This window comes from Drosophila teissieri, chromosome X (assembly GCF_016746235.2).
Source record: "Drosophila teissieri strain GT53w chromosome X, Prin_Dtei_1.1, whole genome shotgun sequence".
In the NCBI taxonomy this organism is placed as follows: Eukaryota; Metazoa; Arthropoda; class Insecta; order Diptera; family Drosophilidae; genus Drosophila; species Drosophila teissieri.
Window position 1 is genome coordinate 1,135,035 of NC_053034.1, and position 22,270 is coordinate 1,157,304.

A 22,270-nucleotide genomic window follows, 5' to 3' on the forward strand; every position below is an offset into this window, starting at 1 on the left:
TTCTGGGCTGCAGGCTGAAAAAGCGCTGCCGGTTTCAATGGCCACTGCCAGCGTTCAAAGTTTATCGGATACCAGGCGAACAGAATCTGCAGCAAGTGCCAGCTGGTAGTGCGAACTGAATTGAAACAGCTGATCCTCTTTCAAGATGGCCGCCCCATACGTTTTTCCAGGCCAATAGCTAGCCAGCGATGTAGGGGTAACCGTTACTTATTCCATGAGCCCGCCCTATACGTCTTTCCAGTCAGCAGGCAACGCACCTGTCAGCCTGCCACCTACTGACAATTCTGTTTGCCTGGTGTTCTGAGACTGAGAATTCACAAATCTCGCACAAAATTTCCGACCCGGCATCATTTTTCCCAGTCAAAATGACACTTTTTGGGATCCCAGATACCAGGCGAACAGAATCCATAGCAAGCAGCTGCTGTCAGCTCGAAATCAATTGAAACAGCTGATCCTTTGCATGATGGCCGCCCTTTTTCAAAATGGCTGCCCTTTCGATTTCTCCAGTCGCCATTAGACCAATAGGAAGCCAGCGTTGGAGGGATAACATAAGATTTTTCATAATGGCCGCCCTACACTTTTTTCCCGTCAGCAGGCAACGATCATGTCCGCTTGCCCCCTACGCAAATTTATGTTCGCCTGGTGCTAAGCCACCGAGAATTCACAAATCTCGCACAAAATTTCCGACCCGGCATCATTTTTCCCAGTCAAAATGACACTCTTTGGGATCCCAGATACCAGGCGAACAGAATCCGCAGCAAGCAGCTGCTGGCAGCTCGAAATCAATTGAAACAGCTGATCCTTTGCATGATGGCCGCCTTTTTTCATGATGGCCGCCCTTTCGATCACTCCAGTCGCCATTAGACCAATAGGAAGCCAGCGATGGAGGGATAACATAAGTTTTTTCATAATGGCCGCCCCACACTTTCTTGCAGTCAGCAGGCAACGATCATGTCAGCTTGCTCCCTACGCAAATTTATGTTCGCCTGGTGCTGAGCTACCGAGAAATCACAAATCTCGCACAAAATTTCCGACCCGGCATCATTTTTCCCAGTCAAATTGCCACTTTTTGGGATCCCAGATACCAGGCGAACAGAATCCGCAGCAAGCAGCTGCTGGCAGCTCGAAATCAATTGAAACAGCTGATCCTTTGCATGATGGCCGCCCTTTTTAATGATGGCTGCCATTTCGATTTCTCCAGCTCCTTTTGACCAATAGGAGAGCAGCGCATCCGTTACTTGGGATCTGAGTGCAGAGCAGTGATGAGCGACCACGTTGTTCTTGTGTAAGTGTCACGATTTTTGCACGATAGGCACGAAATTGCCTTGCATTACATGGGTGCGTGCCGAAATGAAGAGGCACGCGGGCATCTCTATCTAAGCGCCAATTTGAGTGATCAGCTGATTGTTTTGCACGTGCTACTTTTTCTGCGCGCCTGGTGTCTGAAATCAAGAACTTTTGCAATGACTTTGAAAAATTTCCGACCCGGCACCATTTTTCCCAGTCAAATTGACACTTCTTGGGATCCCAGATACCAGGCGAACAGAATCCGCAGCAAGCAGCTGCTGGCAGCTCGAAATCAATTGAAACAGCTGATCCTTTGCATGATGGCCGCCCTTTTTCATGATGGCTGCCATTTCGATCTCTCCAGCTCCTTTTGACCAATAGGAGAGCAGCGCAACCGTTACTTGGGATCTGAGTGCAGAGCAGTGATGAGCGACCACGTTGTTCTTGTGTTCGTGTCACGATTTCAGCACGATAGGCACGAAAGTCCCTTGCATTACATGGGCGCGTGCCGATAATGAGAGGCACGCGGGCATCACTATCTAAGCGCCTTTTAAACTGATCAGCTGATTGTTTTGCACGTGCTGATCTTTCTGCGCGCCTGGTGTGAAACATGGAAAATATTAAAGTTGCACTGCGTTTTGTTTGAAAGCAATCAGATCGATGACTTGCGGAAATCCTTCGGCACGACTTGGCGACAGTTAAAATAACGAAAAGAAAACTAGCTTCGTGTTTTTCATTCACAATAAATGTTTATTATAATTTGTTAATAGTAAGGGTGTAATTTGCAATAGATAGCTTTCTCCGCAAAAGGGGCGTGGTCTGTGCAAACTCCTAAAGCGCCTTAAAATATCTGTAAGTTCGATACGGATACGGGTTCGACTCTGGATATCGTGCTAAAAAAAAATGAAGAAGAAACAAACAATATATGTACCTTAATTTTGAACATGACTGTATGGCAGGCCGGCGAGCTCCTCGGCGGGCTCTTCGGCGATTCCATGTGCGGTGATTATGCTGAGTTTGCTCGATTGCGCTACGATAAGGATGTGTGAGCACCGTGAAATCGGTTTGATATACGTGAGTGTGTGTGTGTAGATATAGAAGCACTTATACCATATGGTTGCCAAAAACAATTTTCAAGGTACGCTACACATGACGATCCGAGTTCGCTTCGCGGCGAGGCGGGGCGATTCGAATTCGATTGATTCATAACATTTTTAGACTTTAAATTACAATTACGTTTCGATTTTGTAAATAATTTGGTTTCACGCTTGCATTAGCCGAGCTTTACGTTTAGACTATGTGCTATATATGTAGGTATACATAAATCGTAGTGTATGCGTACGGGTATTAGATAAATAATTACAAAAGAAGTGTCTTTATGATGTAAGAAAAAAAATACTTTCGCGCAATCTGGAAACATTCCTTTACACCGGGGTCGTCAGGTCCGCTTGACCGCAGTCTCCACCCACCCCGTTTCTACTGGCGCCTCACGGTCCGCTCGCGCTCCCGCCCACTCTCCTCCCGCTGGAGGCTGCCGTGGCGGGGCGGCGGGGTGTGCCCAGTGGAGGAGCCGCCGCCGTTAAGCACGCGCGCCTTGCGCGACCGCTTAAACTTAGCCATGTCCTCGCCGAACACGTCGCCGGTCCGCAGGGCCGAGATGAGGTCGTCGAACTCGCCCTTGTTGTCGCCTCCGCCGCCCTTTGCCGGGGAGTCGGGATCGCCGTTGGACGAGCCAGACTTGAGGCCCAGGTTGCGAGCGACGCTGCTCATTAGGCCGGTCTTGTTCTTGCGCTCGATTGTGCGCTTCTTGAGCTCCGCCTCCTGCTTGGCGCGCTTCTCCTCCTCCTCCTGTCGCCGACGGAAGCTCTCGTTGTCATGCCGCGCCTCCGCGAAGGCGGCGAGGAAAGAATCAAAGATGCCAAAGAACTCGTCCGGCTGTAAAACGGAACCATCCTCGCCGAAGAGGCGAACCGCACGGTCAAAGCGCGTCTTCATGTCCTGGAACTTGTCCTCCAGCTCCGCAAAGCGCACCGACGCCTGCGCGTGGAACTCGCGCATCACGGGCAGAAAGCGGTCGCCCTGTTGGGCCGGGCCCGAACTGCGATGGAACTCGATCTCGCGCGCCACGTCTGCCAGACCCGTGCGCAGCATCTGAATGTCCTTGTCCATCTCGCCCAGCGACACCTTGGAGGCTTCGCGCACATGTGGGATATCGTCCTCCAACTTCAAAAGGTCCTTGAACTTGCGTTCAATCACCTGCACGAGGTAGTGTAGCAGGGTGGTGCCCTTGGCGGCACTGGACTTGGTGTCCGCCAGCCGGTTGAGCGACGCCAGTCGGAATCCGGATGCGTTGCCACGTGCCCCGCGGTTCATGTAGTTGCCTGGTGGGATAAAGGTAGACTGGGTTATAGACGGGGCTTAGCCAACGGACCGTGGATCATACCTAAGGCGAGGACCAACTCAAGAAGCTTACGCAGGCGACGGGAACGAGCCACCTCACGAGAGGCCTCCATCACACTGGTTATGCGGGGGACCAAGTCGTTGATGGTCAGCATGAAACGCTTCTTGTAGTGCAGACTCTTCAGGCGCTGCTCGTAGTGCGGAATTCTGAAAATGAACATTTGTAGAAGAAGCTACGGAATTCGGGGAATCGCTCAAAACCCACTTGGATATCTCATAGAGGAATCGATCGGCCCGAGCAAGAGACTCAATGTCCTCGCTATGCTCGTCCAGCAAAGCTCGCTCCTCCGCCGAGGGCGTGAATTTGAGCAGCTGCTCGACCATGTCCAGTTGCAGCTGCTCGTTGCTGTCCATGGAGAGAATGGCCCTGAAAGTGGCATTGGTTAGTATGCATGGATCGTAGCAGGTAATGTGAAGAACGTCCTACTTTGATATCTCCATGTCGCTCATCTTCAGCTTGCTCAGCAGGATGGTGCAGTTCTGCGCCCGGCGTCCGTCGATCACCGACAGCACTTTCTGCTTGGCCGCCTTGCCAGTTACCCGTAAGTCCTCATAGGATCCATCAGTGGCCTGGGAAACAAGGAGGGTCTGAGTAGGGAAACGAAACTCAACGGAGATCGCATATCTTAACTCACCGATACCCCGTTCTTTTGGTAGGCCGAGAAGAGTTTATCAATTGACTCCAGCTCCATGTTGTTGTACAGCTTGCTTTCGTCGAGCTCACTCCAAACGGTGCCTTGCAGCTTGGCGTCCGGCAGCTTCGACCAGTTGAAGCTCTTCAGGGGATTCGTCGGCTGTGGCACATTCTTCTTTGGCAGATCCACTTTTGGTGGCGCCGGAGCCATCGTTTGTGCCATGCTTGGCGGCGGAGGAGGGGCGCCCGGGCAAGGAGGTGGTGGTGGGGGCATCATCGACGGTGCCATGGGTGGCGGAGGCGGCGGGATGGCCTTGAGCATGGGCGGTGCCGGTGGAGGCGAGACGGCACCATTGCAGCCAGTGAGACCGGCCACCTTCTGGTCGTCGGGGATGCTGCCCTCCGTAACCAATCGCTCCAAGCGAGCCCGCTCCTGCTGCTCGCTGATCAGGCGGTGCTGCAGGTCTTCTGCTCGCATCTCGGCAGTCTGCGCCCGCTGCACCGCCTGCGAGTGCTGGGCGGACTCCTTCTCCAAGCGCTCGCGCATGCGCGCTAGTCCCGTCTCCAAGTCCTCCTTCTCTTGCATGCGTAGGTCGAGTTCCTGCTCCTTCTTGGCCAGCCGCGACTGGACGTCAAAGTTCTCGCGCTCCAGCTCGTCGGCACGCTTGCGCGCCTGTGTCAACTGCTCCTCCTTGACCAGCAGACGCACCAGCTTCGCCACGTCGATCTGCAAGGGCGCCACGTCGGGATCGTGGACTGGCGACTCGGCGGCCAGCTTCAGTTGCTTCTCAGGCTCATCGGGGTCGACGATAAGATCACTGTTTGGCCGCTGTTCCACCTGCAGCACTATCTGCTGTACCACGCGGTCAATCAGCAGCCAGTGCTCCGTGCAGTGGCCCGTATCTGTTGGATTTCGATGAGGATTATAATTAGATTTCGAATTTGAATTAGAGTTAACAACTCCTGAGGGGAGCACTTACAGGGCAGCAGGAGCATGTGCTGCAGAAGGGAGAGCATGTGGGGATACGCGGGCGAGTGACTGAGCTTGCGGCGCAGCAGCTCAAACATTGAGCCGGCGCTCTTGGTGTCCACATGCTCCTCCTTGAAACGACGGGCAAACTCCTTCTCGTCCTCGGCACGAACCATCTCAAAGAAGTCCTGTTTATAATTGCAATAAATACATTTAGAGAAGGGCTTGGCACCATAATCTTAACCGAAAGTACCCACCAAATGCCTGTCCAGCGTTTCGTTCTCGTGCGTGCGCAACTTGTCGATCACGGGCTGGATGCCGAGCATGAGAAACTCGTACCTCAAGTGCAGTCGGAACTCGAGGTTCTCCTGGCCGGGTCCGTAGTTGAGCACCGCATTTACGAACGACATGAGGGCGGTCTTCAGGTTGACATTGTCCCTGTACGCGTAGGTCGAGCGGTCCAGGTCGTTGACAATGCTCTGGAAACGGGTTCGTTCCGTAGCGAACTCCTGGAAGTGGAGCATGGCCTGCAGCACCTTGCGATGACCGCCGGGCACCAGACACACGGCGCCCAGAATCTCCAGCGCGGCGATCTTCGTGCGAATGTTGTCCGCCGCCAGGGATCTGGCTATGGTGTCGATGGCCGTCGGATGAGCTAGCACGTGCGCGCGACCCATCGAGTTGTTCATCAGGGCCTTGATGCAACCAATGAGACTGGTGTGCAGCGGACTGTTGGCCACGCGGATGTCCAGCTGCAGCAGGAGGTCGAGCAGCGCAGGAAGCCCGTCCAGCTCCACAAATCGCAGAACGAAACTGTGGGTGGATGTGCGAAGCGCCGTCTTCAGGGCGTCCACAAAGGCGGCGTGGCCATCCAGGCGATTGCCCAGCTCATGGCTGGGCGAGTCTTCCGGCGAGAGCGATATGTGCACCACCAGCTCCTTCAGGCGCTCAATGTAGTGCTCTGCGGTGGGGGGCTGGGTAATGGCCGTTGCATCCGGGCCATCGGCCGCATCCAAGGGCAGCTTCCTCGAGCAGTAGATCTGCCACTTCTTTTGCGCGGGCAGGCTGAGCATCGCCTCCTTGTTGGGCGCCGTCAGATCGAGCTCCTCCACCAGCTCCGCGAACTTGGTGTCCAGCTCATCCACCGACGGCATGGGTTGGGTGGGCGTGAGCGTCTGCAGGGTAAACGCCCCTTCCACCACACAAATCTCGGGTGGTTCATCGTCCTGCAACGGAGAAGTCAGAAAATTAGAAAAGTCAGAGGCGATTAGTGGCAGCTTGCTCAAGCGGACGCGTTACGTTCTCCGCCCGCCAACAGTGCGTGTCCAATTAGACGGCTTGCTTGGCCTCGAGACGAGGCCCACACGACGGGCCAAGCCGCCAAGCCGCCAATCCAATCCACTGCAATCCGATCCACCTGCTGGGGAAGCGGTTCTGCTCGCTGCGCTTTTGGCAACTGCCAACTTTTTCGCCTGCCTGGTTCTTGCTTGGTTCTTGGTTCTTGTGCCTCGACTCGGAAAGGAATTCTGGCAAATTACTCTATTTACCGATTGAATTCTTGTAATAGCTATGTTCGGTTCGGCTCGGATCGTTCCCAGGGCAATCGGACAATTGGACAATTGGAATTATCGCCTCTTATGCAACTTCGTGCACAATTTAACGAATTCGCTGACACAGAATCGGAATCGGGGAGCATTGAGGCAGTGCTGAAGTGCTCAAGCCGACTCCGATGTCGATTGGTAATTGGGTCTGTCTGTTGGCCACAGCTCGCACGTGACTTTGACTGGCTTTTTCCTTTTAGATATTTCGGCGCGGTCCGAGTTCTCTGTTATGCAAATTACACCCACACTTTGCACATTTCGAGGGAAGATTATGCCCAGGTAACTGGGGTCTTGGTTCAAGGAGCAGAATACTTTAAGCGAGTGCGTTGCCAGAGGCTACATATGACAGCTGTCAACCATCAACCATCACTTACCTTGAAGCAGCCGCACCACACCCTTCTGCCCCTGAAGCCGGGCATCTTCTTCTTCTGCTGGTGCCGGTAGTGCTTCTGGAGCGGCGTCTCGTTGCTGCTGGTGCTGCCTGAAAGCCACTTCCTGAGGCCAAGACTGTTGGTGTTGCTGCCGCCGCCGTGGCAGTTGCTGTTGCAGTTGCCGCTGCCGCCGCCGTCGAGGTCTTCCTTCAGGCCAAACGGATAGCCGAAGGTGTAGCCTAGTATGTTGTGGGTGTAGAAGGAACCGGCTCCGCTGCCCAGGCCGTTCTCATGGTTGGACTGGGACTGCTGCTGTTCGCTGGCGCTGTTGATGTCGTTGGCGCTGCTGCTGCTGCTGCGTCCGTTGTACTGATTCCAGTAGCGATACAGGCCGTGGAAGCAGTTGTAGTCGCTGAGTAGGCCCTTCCAGTGCTCAAAGTCGAACCGCTCCTGGAAGTTGTTGGACGAGGTGTCGCTGCCGCTGTTGTTGTTGCTGAGTGGGTGGCTGCTGACGTTGTTGCTGCTGCAGCTGGCGCTGCTGATGGGCAGGGTGGCGGTGCTGCCCTGGCTCTGGCTGAGACTGAGGTCGCTGCAGCTGTTTAGGCTGGTGATGGACACCAAGCTGCTGTTCTTGTAGCCGTCGCTGGAACTGGCTGTGTTGGCTTTGGCTTTGGCGCTGCCTTTGCCGCTGTCACTGGTTATCGTTATCTTGGTCACTCCAGCCGCGGTGCTGGTTGTTGCCGATGCATTTGCAGTTGCAGTTTCAGTGGCTTCTTCTCCTATTCCTCCGTTGATGGCAATGCAGCTGCCGTTCAGGCTAGTCACACTCGTGCTGGCTCCACCCGATGGCGCCGCCTTGCACGCCTTCTCTAGCGTGCTCTCCGCACTTGTCTGCAATATCTCGGTGTTGGCGCTGTGTGTGTCCGGCTCATTGATGCACACGATGGGACACGACTGCAGGGTCTGCAACAAAGAACAAGAGACGGAATGTAGAACGTCAGTCAAATGCTAGTACTCCCGAGTAATTGACCTGCCCACAACATTGTGACAGGCCGCTAATGCCGGCCGACAGGCCGAGGTGTCACGCCAGACAAATGCCCGTCAACAACCGCCTCATGCCAAGTCAGGCAAGCCAGCCAAGCCAGCCAAGTCAGCCAAGGCAACCCAACGAGTAACCAGGCCGCCCAGTCAAGCCAACAAACCAAACCATCCAGCCAAACCTAACCGAGTCATGGCAAGACCAGGCTAGGCCAGGCCAGACAGCCCAAAGACGGGCCAAGAAGACAAATGCAATCGCGGTTGCACTTCCATCCACACACACACACTCGGCACACAAATTGGGGGATGGTGAGTGGTCTTCACTCAACCAAAGCGGTTGCAACTAGAGTTCTAATGTGGGCACCAATTTATGGTTTGATACCCAAAACCTTTCCCCGAGTTAAGAGGTCGCCTGCCAGATGTCAGCGTGTACGCAAAATTTGTCCACTTCCAATTCATTTTCACTGGCAACAATGGATACTCGTGGGTTTCTGCTGTTTCTCGCCATGCGTGGGGTACAAGCCAACTATTCCAAAGAACCCAGCCGATTCGAATCGAATGGAATCGCATCGAAGCGACAAACAAACATTGATACAACTGTTGTCAAGCTGCTGGATCTGTCGCAAGTCTGTCTGCGATCCGTGTGGCAACTGCCGCAGAACCCAAATTCAATTCACGTGGGAGAGGAGTTTGGCTTAGCTTTCCCCTTCTCCTTCTCCTTACATATGTTGTTATGCAAATTGTGAGTTGTGAACTGCAATCGCATTGCACACTACACACTACACACTACACAGTACTGCAGTGAACAGCACAATCCACAATCCACAAGCTGCACCGCCACTTCAGACGTAATCGAGGAGCGGACAGGGGCATCAGTACCAAGCACATTATGCTGATGATGGCTTATTAATTTGCTTTCATTGCGCCTCTGGCTCGTTCCGAGTAAGTGGAATCCGATTTGGAGTACGAGCTCTTGCTGGAATTGCTGTTTGTATTTGTATTTGTATTTGTTGCTGTATTTGAATGGGAATAGCTTGGAGTGCGCGCGCGTGGTTCGTCGTCTTGCCCAATGGATTGGGTAATCTGCTGCTGGCGCTGCTGATTTTTTGTTTGCCGAAGCGAGTGCTCAATCAACGGCCATCAATCAATCAGCCAACAGGTTTGATCGACCGGGGTTCTCGCCTCAATCTCGGGCACTGAACGATACCAACCAATACTGCGTGTGTTAGAACAATCTCCGAACTGGCATTGTGATCTCTTAACATCTGCAATTCGCATTATTTGCAAAGGAGGCAGAGTTCCTGGATATATTACATGAAATATGTTGAACCTATAGATACGGCATTTTTGTCCACATTACTGTGCGGTTTCATTAGCATTGTGAGTTGGCGTGATCTTAAGTTCGTGGCAGGAAATAACTCTGCTCCAGATTCTGTGCTCCAGTTGGGCTCACCCACTGACTCGCCAGCAGTTCCCAGCTCAGCCGGGGGATCAATTCGGATGCAGTTGCTCCAGTTGCCAACTGGGCCCCAAGCCAGCTGCTCTGACAGCCTCTGCTGTCTCGGCTTTGTCTGTTGTCTCTTGTCTCTTGGCTGCTGTCGTCGCCGTCACAAATCAGGTCAATGCTTCAGCTACAGCTACAGCTTCAGCTTCAGTCGCTGTCTACATCTCCATCTCCATCTGGGTCTCCGATCTTCGTCTGGGTCGCAGCCACCAATCTGCTGTGAGTGGGCCCGTTCCACTAATCAAATCCGCGCTCAGTTGGCTCGCTTTTGGCCTGCGCGTGGGTCTAATTAGACGCAGCTCGATCTGTTGATCTGTTGGCCAAACGGAGAGCATGCGTAGCAATGCGTGCGCCGTTTTTGGCCACAATTAGAATCTAGTATTTGGAGAGCCAACAGAAGGGTTAAACTAATGCCCGACTATACTAGACAAAGACAACCGACTAGCCCACTAGCTCGTGGCACATAGAAAACAGAATGGTACGAGGTACTCTTTAATTCGATTTTAATCTCATTCAAGCAATAGACGCTCTCTAATAACTAGGTCCACCTTAAATTGTCGTCCATATCACACTCATTCTGGAAAATGCCCAGCAAGTTGAACACGAATCGCAGGAGGGCACTGCCAAAACCAATGCAGGGAGCACCACTGATCTTGCCAACATCGTACCTTTCGGGAGGCTTACAGAGGCTGTCGGGAGGCTTAGAGAACACCAACTGGACGTCTTCCTCTGGGTGACTGACTTTCGGCTTGCCTACAGCTTTCGTTTGGAAGAAGAACTCGAGTTGCTTGTCGACCAGCACTTCCTCCTTCCTCCGCATGCCAATTCTAATCGATTTCACGGGCACTCTCATCGCCACATAATCCGGACGCGCCGGTGGTGCCGGGATCTCGAAGAGTCCGTTCGGTGGCACAACGAAGTCATTGCTGGGCTTTGGCTGCAGGTTCATTGTGGGCACTACTATTACTATTTGTCTGCTACGTAAAATTTAATTGATAGGTATGGAAGTACAAATGATATTTTAGGCACTTTTGGAGCAGCCAGCTGAGAAACGGTTCCCACTCTCCGATTCGAGGGCTTCGGCTTCGTTTGCCTGCGAATACCTTTGCTTGAAATTGCGACAAATATACCCGCCTGCAAACATTTCCTGCTTGCTCTTTCTCCTGCTCCTCCTGCATTCCGCTCCGTTCAGCCGTTCAGGTGTCTGGATGCCCAAGGCAATCGCATTTTTCACACCTGCCGCCGCCACGCCCTCGCTGCTGAGGAAAATGCACTTCCGAGTACACCCACCGAGCCACAGAGCCACCAATCCACCGATCCACCGACTCAGCAGGCGCGCGGAGTCGCGTAATAACTTCATAAGGCTGAAAGTGAAATGGAAGTGTGGCAAATGGGTGACGACCACGACGACACCGACTGGGATCGTGGATCGGGGGCCAGGAAGTGTGAGTGCTCACGGATCTTTATCCGGGCACTGGCGGGATTGGGATTGTGTTTGGAATCGGGATCGGAGTCGGTATCTCTCAGACGCGCCAGTTCATCCAGCAGCTGGGCTGCCCTTTGCCAGAGCGACCGAAAATCCATCAAGCGGCGGGCGCGAGCGGCAAATCCGAAATGAAAATGAAAACGAAAATGGAAAACAAGTTTTTCCGCATGCCAGGAAAATAAAGAAAACATGTCGAAAGCGCAAAGCGCGCACACAGCTGGCAGCCAGAAACTTTTCCTTTTAGGCACAGCACACGGCACACGGCAGAGCTCCGCCTCGACATCAACATAAGCTCATCTTTACCCACTTTTCAGGCACTTTGCGGGATGGATGGTTGCTTAATTATCGCTGCGTAGCAGTGGCAGGAGGCGGAGCAGCTGAGCGGCATCAATCATACGCAGCGTTGTCCGCTTTCCTCGCCGGCGACACCGTTGCAATTGCAACTGCAATTTTGGCTTGTCGCACGGTCCAAAGATAGTCATTATGACCAACTAACGAAAGCGAAGGCAGGGGAATCACGGGGCTGACGGGGTTTACGCGGCTTACGGGGCCTACTGACACTTGGGTGCACGGGATTTGTGGCATTTCATTTGCAGTTGTCAGTTAATTGCCAGCATTTTTAGCGCATTTGTCAGCACGGCACTTTTCAAATGCCACTCTTCGCGATCCACGATTTGTGGGGAGGGGAAACGAAACAGCATCTCAATGGGGCAGCGGATTCTAGCCGATCTTCTATCTGGGGAGGGATTACTACGCTCTCCAGGGCGACAGCTGCGATAAGAAGGAGACAATTGTGCTTGCTTTAGATTAGGCCAGTGGAAAATTCCGTCGCAAATAACCAAAGTGAACAACCGATCCGAAGATTCGAAATCGAAATCAAGTGCCCAAATGAAAAGTTCACTTTTCCGCTCTTTGCGCCATTAGTTTTGTGGTCGATTGGCGGCTAAGGCGACACGGCGACACAAGGAAAGCCATGCATAGAAATGCACAAGAAGCGAAACACAACAGCCGCAGAAAAAACAACTGCGCTGGACCGTGGTGAAGGTGTTGTAAGGTGTTGTTTACATGCAACAACACAGCGCGATAGTAAGCAAGCAGCACTGCAGCAAAACAATAGCAGCTCAGGGCAGCAGAGCTCTGAAATCGAGTTAAACAATGCGGCGGAGGGAGGGAGGGAGGTAAATAAAAACCTAAACTAGCAGTGTACTCGAGTAATCAGGCATGGGGGTGCTAAAATGATATTGCACAAGTCCAACCGCTTCGCCCTCCCAACCAATTGGCCTCCAAGCCCCACAGAGCCAGCTCTCACTCCCGCAGTGGAAAATGAAATCGAAACCGCAGACAACCACAGACAACTACAGACGACCACAGCGCCACCTGCTGGTTGTTTCCGAACCTACTTACTACCAGCAGTGGACTGCGAACGAACACGAACTGGGAACATGGAGGAGGACATGACTGGTGGCCAATGGCCATATGGAAGGGTGACTCAATGCTGAGATAGATTCATTTTAAGCATGAAGTGAATGAAATGAACACATTTACATCAAATTGCCAAAATACCACAGCAAAGGCAATGGAAGCCAGCACTGCAAACGGAACATACTGCAGGGGCAGTATATGTATTTAGTAGCTGATATCTTATCGGTGAGCCGACAATTTGGACTTGTCAAGCGGCAGTTTATGGCCATGAAGCCTTGTTCAAACTGGCACTCGAGTTTGGAAATCGTTTGGTTCTTTGGGTGTCCGCTCGCCGCGTTCTGCGATCAACTCATTTGGCCTGGCAATGTATCCAGACACTTTATCCAGTCACCTGGCTCCTTCTCTTCTAGATCTTCTAAGTGAGCGGTGGCAGGCCAGAGACTCATTTACATTTCTGCAAGCTGCGCTGCTAGTTGGTATTTCAGTTAATCTACCTCGCTGCCAGATCTGGCTGGCTGCCTGGTCAGGCTATGAATTTATGGCCAAAAGTTCAGATACCTCGAGCCAGGTACGTCGAAGTGGGTGCAGCAGTTTCCATTTCCATTTAAATGAGTCGAGGAAAATATCAGAAAAGCCACTAAATGCCAGCAGAGCAGGCTGGCGATGGAAAATGTACGAACAACGTATGCAAAAAGTGCAAGTGTTTTTACGTCCGTCTACACTCGAAAAACACGGCGATCGGCGGGGCGGGGCGAGGCGAGGCGATCATCTCCTGCTGCGGGCATCAACTTTCACTAAATGCGCCGATGAAGTTGTCGCCGCGGTCGATGGGGGTCAGCAGCAACAACACCAGAGCCCAGGATCGATCAGGGCGACCGCCCCACCCTTTCCCTCCCCCCGTCCAGGGCTACATGGCCATCATGGCAGCATGGCTATCATGGCAGCATGGCTATCATGGCAACATGTCAACGGTCATCGCTCGCCGTTTGTGTTTTGCCTTTTGCTTTTGGCTTTTGGCCGATAATCATCGGCGACACAGCACCAACAGCCCATTCAACATCTTGGCGAACAAGTTGTTGGCGAATTGGCAAAGTGCTTTTTAATTGTGATTACAGCGATCGCAGCACAGAAACCAAAACCGAAACCGAAACTGAAACCAAAGCCAAAGCCAAAGCCAGAAAAAACCAAGCCAAGTGAAATGATGAGGGTCGACGAGGTGTCCGCAGATCGGCGGATGGACAGCTGCCAAAATGGAAAGTCAAGTGCACTTGGCAGATAAGAATGTGCAGATGTAATCAAAAATGCAGACGGATCAGGAAGTCGCGAAGGTAGGAAGTGAAGTTACCACCTCCCTGCCAGATGGGCCATCAATCAAAACGGCACTCTAATTGCAGTCTCAATCACCGAGCTCTTTGTCACAGGCATCACATAAAGTGCGTTTGCAATAATAATGGATAAATCATCTGAATCAAAATAAAAAACCCAAGAATGTCGGATGACTGTCGTGTAGTTGTGCTGAGATCACACTTTCAAGAGCTGGACATACGAAACTCTTCCCGCGGAAGGGTTGCCCTCCCAAAACTAGCCCAAAGTTGTCTTGGAATCTAATTTGCAGTCTAATTTTGCGTTCTTCAGCAATGCCAAAGCCAAAAGCCATTTGGCTGAGCTCTGGCTTGAGCTCGGCGCGAAAGCGACACCAAACCTGGCTCTGGGTCTGGCGAACGGAATGGACTGACATTTAAAGTTTAGGAGGCCACGAAATGTGCTGTGCAGGAAATGTGCTCGGGGAGGGGCCCATCGGCAGATACTCGTATTGGTATTGGTATTGTTATTGGTATTGGCGGTAATTATAGACAAATGGGCCTAATTGGCCGACTGGGGGGCAACTGGCGCACCACTGGCAATGGGAAGTGGTTGAGTCCGACCATTAGTGATAGCAGATGGACTCGCGCAGTGGCCTTCTAACTCAGTCGGAAGACGGAAGAAGGAAGAACTTGGCGTCGCTCTAAACACTTGCCTCTTGTCCCATTGAAGGGGCAGCGGGGGCAGAGGAGGTGGCCCGTTGCCCTCAAGTGCTGCCATTAATTACCCGGCTACACACACTTTTCCTAATCCCGGTGACAGTGCACGATCGGCACTTGGAGTTGCATTCTGCATAGCTGGCATACTCATACTCATACTCATGCCCATGCTCATGCCCATGCAGTACACCCCCAAGTGATCCAGGAACAGAGTAAACCAGTTTGCGGTTCCAGCGATCCGAGATCGAAGCGAGTCTGTCGGCGGCATCTGTGAGATACACGCTCGCCGTTTTTACTTTTAGCCACTCCAGCACTATAGCACTCCAGCACTGCCAGCGCTTTGTTTCATTTCATTTGGCTTTTGTAATGACATTTATTCCGCATTCTTGCAACTTGATTAAGGCTTGGTGTTGCCAACTAGCAACTAGCAACTAGCAACTGCAACTAGCCAAGTTGCTGCAGAGCTGCTACAGGTTCGGCCGAAGTCGTGCAAAGTTCTTTTCTCTGTCGCAGTCGGCGTTTTTTCCAGCCAGCTTTGTTTTCCAAAAACGCAACATTTATTAGCCCAACAATTTGACGATCCATTTCCATCTCAAGAGGCCTGAATGTGCGACCAAATGCGATCAAAATCTGAGAGCTGGGCCCTCATTTCCCCCATTCTCCGCTGCTAGTTTTCCGCTTTGGTGTTCCCCTTGTTGGGTCGTCGGTTTGATTTGCTTGGCTAATTGGAAAATCGACACTTTTCGGCCCGGTAATTGTAATTGTAATATGGGGGTCAATGCGGGGGCGCAAAGGGGCGCGGCGTTTGGCACTTGTCCGAATGTGTCGCTGGATTTTAATAAAAATTTATTTCGGACGGATTTAATGGTGGCTTACGTAAAGTAAAGCGAGACATCGAAATCGACATCGAAGACTCTTTTGCTGGCCACAAAAGTGTAGCAGCAAAAACGAGTACAACGACAACGACAACAATTGTTGTGCAATTTATCTTTATTTAATTGAACTTTTACTTTCGTCGTCGCTGCTCTTGCCGTTGTTGTTGCTCAGCGAACGCGTTTCATAAATTGCAAATAATTTTTCAACTCCGAAATCAACCTGATACAAAGCGAAAAAATAATCGAAAAAAGCATAAGCGATCCCAAGGCGGATCATGGATATATGTATACATACGAGTATATGTATGTATATGTATGTATTTATAGAGAGAGGTATGCTAATCCGGTAAATCAATTGATGTGCGCCGCGGGCGCTTATAAAAAGTCGATATAAGTTATTAATTCAAAACAATGCTTGGCAAAGGAGCCGAAAAGTCAAAAGCAAACGCAAAAGCAAACCCAAAAGCAAAAAGCCGCACACAAACAAATCCGAATACGACGCCGGCTACAGAAGGAAAAGTCCAAGAAAAGCCCGCTTGAAAAGAGCTCAGTGGCCAGAAACAAGTTTCATTTATCTACCAATGCGTCGTTGGCCATTATCATTATTAACTGGTCTAAATTAGCTGGACGCTATTGGGGGTGGAGTATGAAATTAGATGCCAGCTTCTATTAAACCTCCGAATTGGCACTTCAGGCTGTGAAAACACATTGGACAGGAGCTTTCCCTGCAATCCCCTCGATGGATAGATGGCCATCCATCATTTCTGAAGGTCATCCAGAAGTTGGTGACCATTGAAATGGATGCGTTTCATTAGCTGCACTTGTTCCAATCCCCGCAGTTCGACTCTTGATCGCCGATCGCCGATCACTGATCACTGGATCTCCCATTTCTCCGCGGTTTGTAGAAAGCAAAAGTTGAGTTAACCGAAAATCAAAAACCGAAAGCAAAGCCCAAGTATCTTGACCCTCATTAATTCAAGTAAGCCAGCAAGGCATTCGCAAAAAAAGGTGAAAAACATAAGAAAACTTGAAATTTACAGTTTCAGTTTCGATTTCAGTTTCGTGTGGCGGGTTTTCAGTGGTCCAGGGGATGGGAACTGCAATTAACATACGAAATTTATTTAAATTCAATCTTTATTTCGGACGCAAGTCCCTCCCTCCCAGCAGCTCCTCTTGGCTTCTTGGTGCCCCGTGAGGTGAGGTGAATGTTTTCACTTTCGTTCGGCATCCCAAAAATCCGAATCTGTAGTCTGCAGAGTCTGTAGTCTGTAGTCTGTGGTCTGTAGTCTGTAGTCTGTAGTCTGTAGTCTGCAGAGTCTGGGCATCCGCCGGCAACCTGTTTTGGCCTGACTGACTGCCCGCTTACCATGATTATTGTGATTATTGGCTGGCGGTCGAGGGGAAAACTCTGCGGCTCGTATCTCGAATCTGAGCGAAACCCCAAAACACACAAATTGAATACGAATACGACTACGAATACGAAAACGAAAGTGAAAATGAAAATGTTTATCGAAAAGGGAAACGGGGGAAAAACAAAGCAGAAGATCGCATAGATCGTGAGCTGCCCCATCCCGCATTTCCTAGCACTCTGTCCATCCGTCCATCCGCCCGTCCGTTCAGTTCAATGTAAAGCCGTAAATTAAGCTGGCAATTTCTGGCTTTGTCTGTCGGTGAAATCCGCCTGACAAAGAAAACTCCTGGCCGGCCGTGAGTGCGTGGAAAGCGGCGGTTGGACGCCACTTGGTTTTACTCCGCTCGACGCTGTTGGCGACTTCAGGGGACTTCCACCGCCGAATGGGGCAGCGGGTCAGGGAAAACGAGCTCGACCTTAGGTTCCCCCCCCAGCCAACCGAAAGCAGTCCCCATCCCTATCCCAATTCCAATTCCAATTCGAATCCGAAGAGAACCCAATCTACAGCTCACCTTGTTTTTGCGCGGCGGCCTTTTAACTTCCACTTGCACGGCTATTTGCATCTTCCCGGCCCAGAACTGGGTTCTCAACTGGGCCAAGTTTTTGGCCGAGATCCGTATCTTATCCGGAATATACTTATATTTGCCTAGCTCTGCTTGTTTACTCGCTTTGACACTGACAATGATACGCAATACCAGATGCAGAGATACTGGGCGAAAGAAACCTTATCACATCAGATGTGTTAGATACTCAGTGCAAATACTGAAGTACATGGGACAAATGGATATATTTGGAACTCGCTTTCATGTATAATAATGTCATGTGCTTATTGAACAAGAAAATCATTTGGATGTTTTCCTGGCGAATCATCGATCATATTGATCTACTCCCAAATCGCTTTCAGCTCACTCCATACAAATGAAAACTGGATCTGTCCGAAATGGTTACCTTTAATTGCTTGACTTGTTCGCCAAGAAGACAAGAAAAGTGATGATGCATCCACATCCGAGGCACGAACAAATGCGTTATCAGCTGGCCAGCTGGTCAGATGGCCAGCTAGATGGGCACTTTCACTTGCCAAAAGGCGAAAACAAACGAATTATGTTTTCCCAGTTGATTAGTCGGGTCAGCCGCGGCTAATTCATGTCCGCATAAATTTCAGTTTCAATCTCTGACAAACTCTGGAAAGTTTCGGAGCGTAGGTGGCCCGCAAATGTATCGCATTACATGCAGATACTTTTGTATCTTTTGCCATTAGCTTTGACTTACTGCAGTCAAACAAGGCGGCCAGCTGGAGTTGAATGGAGTGGAGTGTACTGAATTGCATTGCTTTGGATTGGATTGGATTGGATTGGTTTGGAGAGCAGCGAATCCAAGTCCGAGTGGAATGAATCGAGCTGGAAGGGGGACTTCACATGCAAATCAGGCTGGGACAGGAAATTATTACACACTTTTCCCAGTCTAGTTTTGGTCATGTGCTGGTGGTGCGGTGCCTGGTTTCGGCTGCTTTCGCAGCGATTCATTAGCATTACACGGCTTCCGTATATGGGCTCCGAAAATGTATAAAGTGTTCGTGCACGCGGCCTATGCCCAATGATATATGTGTATGGCTATATGGGTTAGAGCTTCCCGTGTCTAGGGAGTGATACCAACCCGTTAGCGAGAAGCAACTTTCCGGGATGCGGTCACCACAGGCGAGACCTTGGCGGTCTGTCTGGATTTACCTAGGGTTTGGTTTGGATTACGGACTACGACATATTATTGTTTCATACACAAATGCACAAAAGCAATAGATAATTTCATAGCCCAAGAAATACTAGCTAATACTGGCAGGCCTTGCAGCCTCAGGCTGAAAGTGCCTCATATATGTATAAGTAGTGAAGTAATTGGAGGTGAGCAAGTGCGAAGTGTGAATCGCTTGAGATAATTTAGCTATCCATCGGCTATCCAACGACTTGGCCCACATTCCACCACCACAGCAGCATAGCAGCACACCAAAGCTCGTGAGAAGCAAGTCCGTCGCTGAATGCCCCGTATCACCTCGTAGGCCAATGTCAGTGTGGCAGTCTGGCAGGCCTAGAATCCGCCAGCGGCTTGCGTCATTAATAAGGCGGCCACGGGCCAGACGAACCAGTTCGAGATCGGGTTTTGGCGGCACTTGCAGATGCATACAGTTGGCCAGATGCAGATGCAGTTGCAGATGGAGTTGCAGATTATGCAACCTGCCGATTTCGCGGAGAAAGCTCAGCCGAATTCTAGCGCAGATTGCGGTAGTTGACGTCACAACGGCACTTGCCGTTAATGTCAATAAATGCCAGTCGACGCGGTTAATCCCTGCGATCGAGGAATATAAAGTTGAAGCAACTGCGCCGCAAGTGCAAATCCATGTACCAATTGAAACTGCCCCTCGCCATTGCCACACTCCCTCTATTCATCAGTATGTCGCCAGGAAGTGAACTCGGCGCTGCCTGAAGTGCAGCTACAAGTCATTGAAAGCCCACACAAATGGAGCGTAGGACAGACGACAGACGACAGGTGGTGTTATGACATTTCCCCACGAGCACCGAGGTGTTCTGTCAGCTGAGTTGGTGTCAAGTATGCGATAAATGTCATTGCTGTTGCTGTTCGTTCTTTTCCTGCTGAAAGGCCAGTCAGATAGGTTGCTATAAAGCTATTACAATTCCTGCAGTTTCGTATGGAATCCCAGCCAGGAGCTGCTCCGAAGCTCGTCAGCGAAACCACCAAGTCAGAAGAGGAATGAGGAGGAAGAGTTGCCCAACTCTTTCACCGCCCAACTTGTACCGCCCAGCGGCGAACGCCTCGTCAGCATTTCTACACTCGCCCAAGAAGGCAGCCGAAAGTGATTACTAATTAATTATTGTTGCACCAGTTGCATACCAGACGCCTGCCTGCAGTGCACCTCGAGTACTTTCAGTACTTTCAGTGCCTCCAATACCGATCCATTCGGATCCAACCTGATCCAATCCGATCCCATCCCATGCCATCCCATACCCCCCATTTAATTTGCCGAATCGGACGGCGGCCACTTGTTTGTTCAACGTTTGATTTTTGTTTTATGTTTGTTATGCGGCGCGCGGCATTTCGTCAGCTCAGCTCAGCTCACTTCAGCTCAGCTCATTCAATTGAAGCTCATTGAGGCGCACTTAAGTCAGGGGCGCAGTGAGCGGGGTATTGGGTGATCGGGGGATTGGGGGATGGCGGCCAATGGGCACTTAATTTCGCCGGAGCGCATTTCACTTTCATTTCCACACAATCAAAATACGTCGAGTACCCGGGCATCGGGCATCCGAGCATCGGCGATCGCAGGAGGGGAAGGGGGAGGGGGACTTGGAAAAGTGAGGCGCAAAAATTTCAATTTCATTTTATTTATGAGCAACTAGGCGACACTTTTGAATGCAAATGACGCTAAATTGTTGGTCAAGTGAGAGTGGACTCTCGCTGCCTTTTCCCCCTTTTCCCTGCCTCTTGTCTTCCCCACCCCTCTCTGCCGCCCAGCGACTCGCAGGTGGAAAACCTTAGAGGTGCACGGAACTGCGTGGGGAAACCAAAGCAGTTAAAAGGGACTTCCCCTTGGCCCCCATTAATTGCATTCGAAACTTAGAAGGGGTCTTTAACAGCACAGAAGCTAAACTTCTTTAGTGTTTTGTTCCCATCCAAATAATTTGTTTAAAAATATGACAATGGATTCATAAAGTGTACAAAGTACAAAGTGAAGTGTTGCACAAAAAGCGATCCGATTTACCGAATCAACCGAGTCGAATGTAAAGCATCCACTCTTTCGCAGGTTCAAGTGGATCGACCCAGAGACCCAGAGACGCCCCCAATTGCCCAGAGAATCCCTTTGGCACTCACCGTGTTGATCTTATCCATGAAGACACTCATTTGATTCATGCCCGACATCGTGATACTGCTCTTCCGCACTGGAAGCCGAATTCAAGAACTATAGCTATAACTATAACAATAACTATAGTTTTGCAAGTCTTTTGTGCCGCAGATTGGGTTTGGGATGCAGCACCAATTCGCACATCACGCACTACTGCTCATTGCAATTGCCAATTCACTTGATGCGAAAAAAAATGAATCCAAAACAAAAAAAAATTGCAATCAAACGTATTCAAACAGTGTGTTTCGCGAAAAGCACACGCGCGCGCGTAGTTCCAATTTCCAATTTCCGATTTAATCTGTTCGACTTCCATATAACATATAGTCTTATAGCCTATAGCCTTAGGTTGTGCTCTCCATAGCCGGAAAGCCTTTCTGTCTGCCGGATGACTTGACCCGCTCGCGTGCGTTCTTATCGACGGCTGGCAGCGCATTGAACGCTCGCCGCTCAAGACGTGCCCACGGCAGCGGCAGCGGCAGCAACGGCGACTTGGCCAAAAGCAACGACCACGAGCACGAGCACGTCGCGGCGAGCCGAAGAAGTTGGCCAAGACAGAGTGGCAGCGACAGGTGCCAGCAGAGAGCCCGAGTGCCAGAGCGGACTGCAACGCGAACGCAAACGCGAAACCGGTTGGCAGCAGAAAGCGGGCTCTGAGCCTATTCTGTGCCTAATGCCGCAGACCCCACTGTGTCCCAGTCCCACTCCCACTCCCACTGCCGCCCGCACCGCTTGCCGCTTGCCTTGGCCCGCGGATTGGGGCCGCCTTGGTGGGTAGTGGGTGGTGGGTGGTCGGTTAGTTTGGAGTGAAGTGGGAGGTGCTGCCGTTCCATATGTGTGGTGTGTGGTGTGTGAGGGGTGCATTCCTGGGCTATTTATAAACGACACTTCTTCGCTAACGAGGTAATTATGGGTGCGAAACGAAGGACTTACTGCTACGAGCCTGAAACTGCCTCACTAGAAGTTCGAATGTGGTTGACAGTATTTGGTAGTGGAATACACGGGCGATGCATTCCCAAATGAACTCCAACCAGGGGGACTTGAACATAGAAAGAGGACAACCAGCAGACCAGTGTAAAGGAGTTGTAAGCCGGGCCAAGAAACAATCGAACAGCCGAACAGCCAAACAGTCGAACAGTCTATCGAACAGTATAATCGAACAACTTAATTAGCTCTGGCAAATCAGCCGCAAACAACGGACAATTGTTGGTGCACTCGATAAGTTGTTCGAAAACATGCACATAGCCATGTTCACCGGTAACTTTGGCAATTGTGGGCTCAAAGCCAGC

The 22,270-nt window shown here is 51.1% G+C and overlaps 2 protein-coding genes across 3 annotated transcripts; both read right to left on the reverse strand.

The window, feature by feature from the left end:
* Nucleotides 1–2,539: 2,539 nt before the first annotated feature.
* Nucleotides 2,540–21,016, reverse strand: LOC122623977 (disheveled-associated activator of morphogenesis 1). Of its 2 annotated transcripts, none has more exons than XM_043803389.1 (9): nt 20,954–21,016; nt 7,327–8,286; nt 5,609–6,577; nt 5,362–5,539; nt 4,383–5,284; nt 4,175–4,317; nt 3,953–4,114; nt 3,731–3,894; nt 2,540–3,668 (listed from the first exon to the last, which is right to left on the reverse strand). In XM_043803389.1, the coding sequence occupies exons 1-9, from the start codon at nt 20,999–21,001 to the stop codon at nt 2,764–2,766; spliced, it is 4,431 nt and encodes a 1,476-aa protein (XP_043659324.1). In that variant the 5' UTR covers nt 21,002–21,016; the 3' UTR covers nt 2,540–2,763. The 2 variants fall into 2 exon arrangements, with proteins under 2 accessions (XP_043659324.1, XP_043659323.1); XM_043803388.1 differs by lacking the exon at nt 20,954–21,016 and adding an exon at nt 17,593–17,674.
* LOC122623978 lies at nt 10,352–10,898 on the reverse strand. The gene has a single exon (XM_043803390.1). The coding sequence runs from the start codon at nt 10,812–10,814 to the stop codon at nt 10,404–10,406; it is 411 nt and encodes a 136-aa protein (XP_043659325.1). The 5' UTR covers nt 10,815–10,898; the 3' UTR covers nt 10,352–10,403.
* Nucleotides 21,017–22,270: the final 1,254 nt, after the last annotated feature.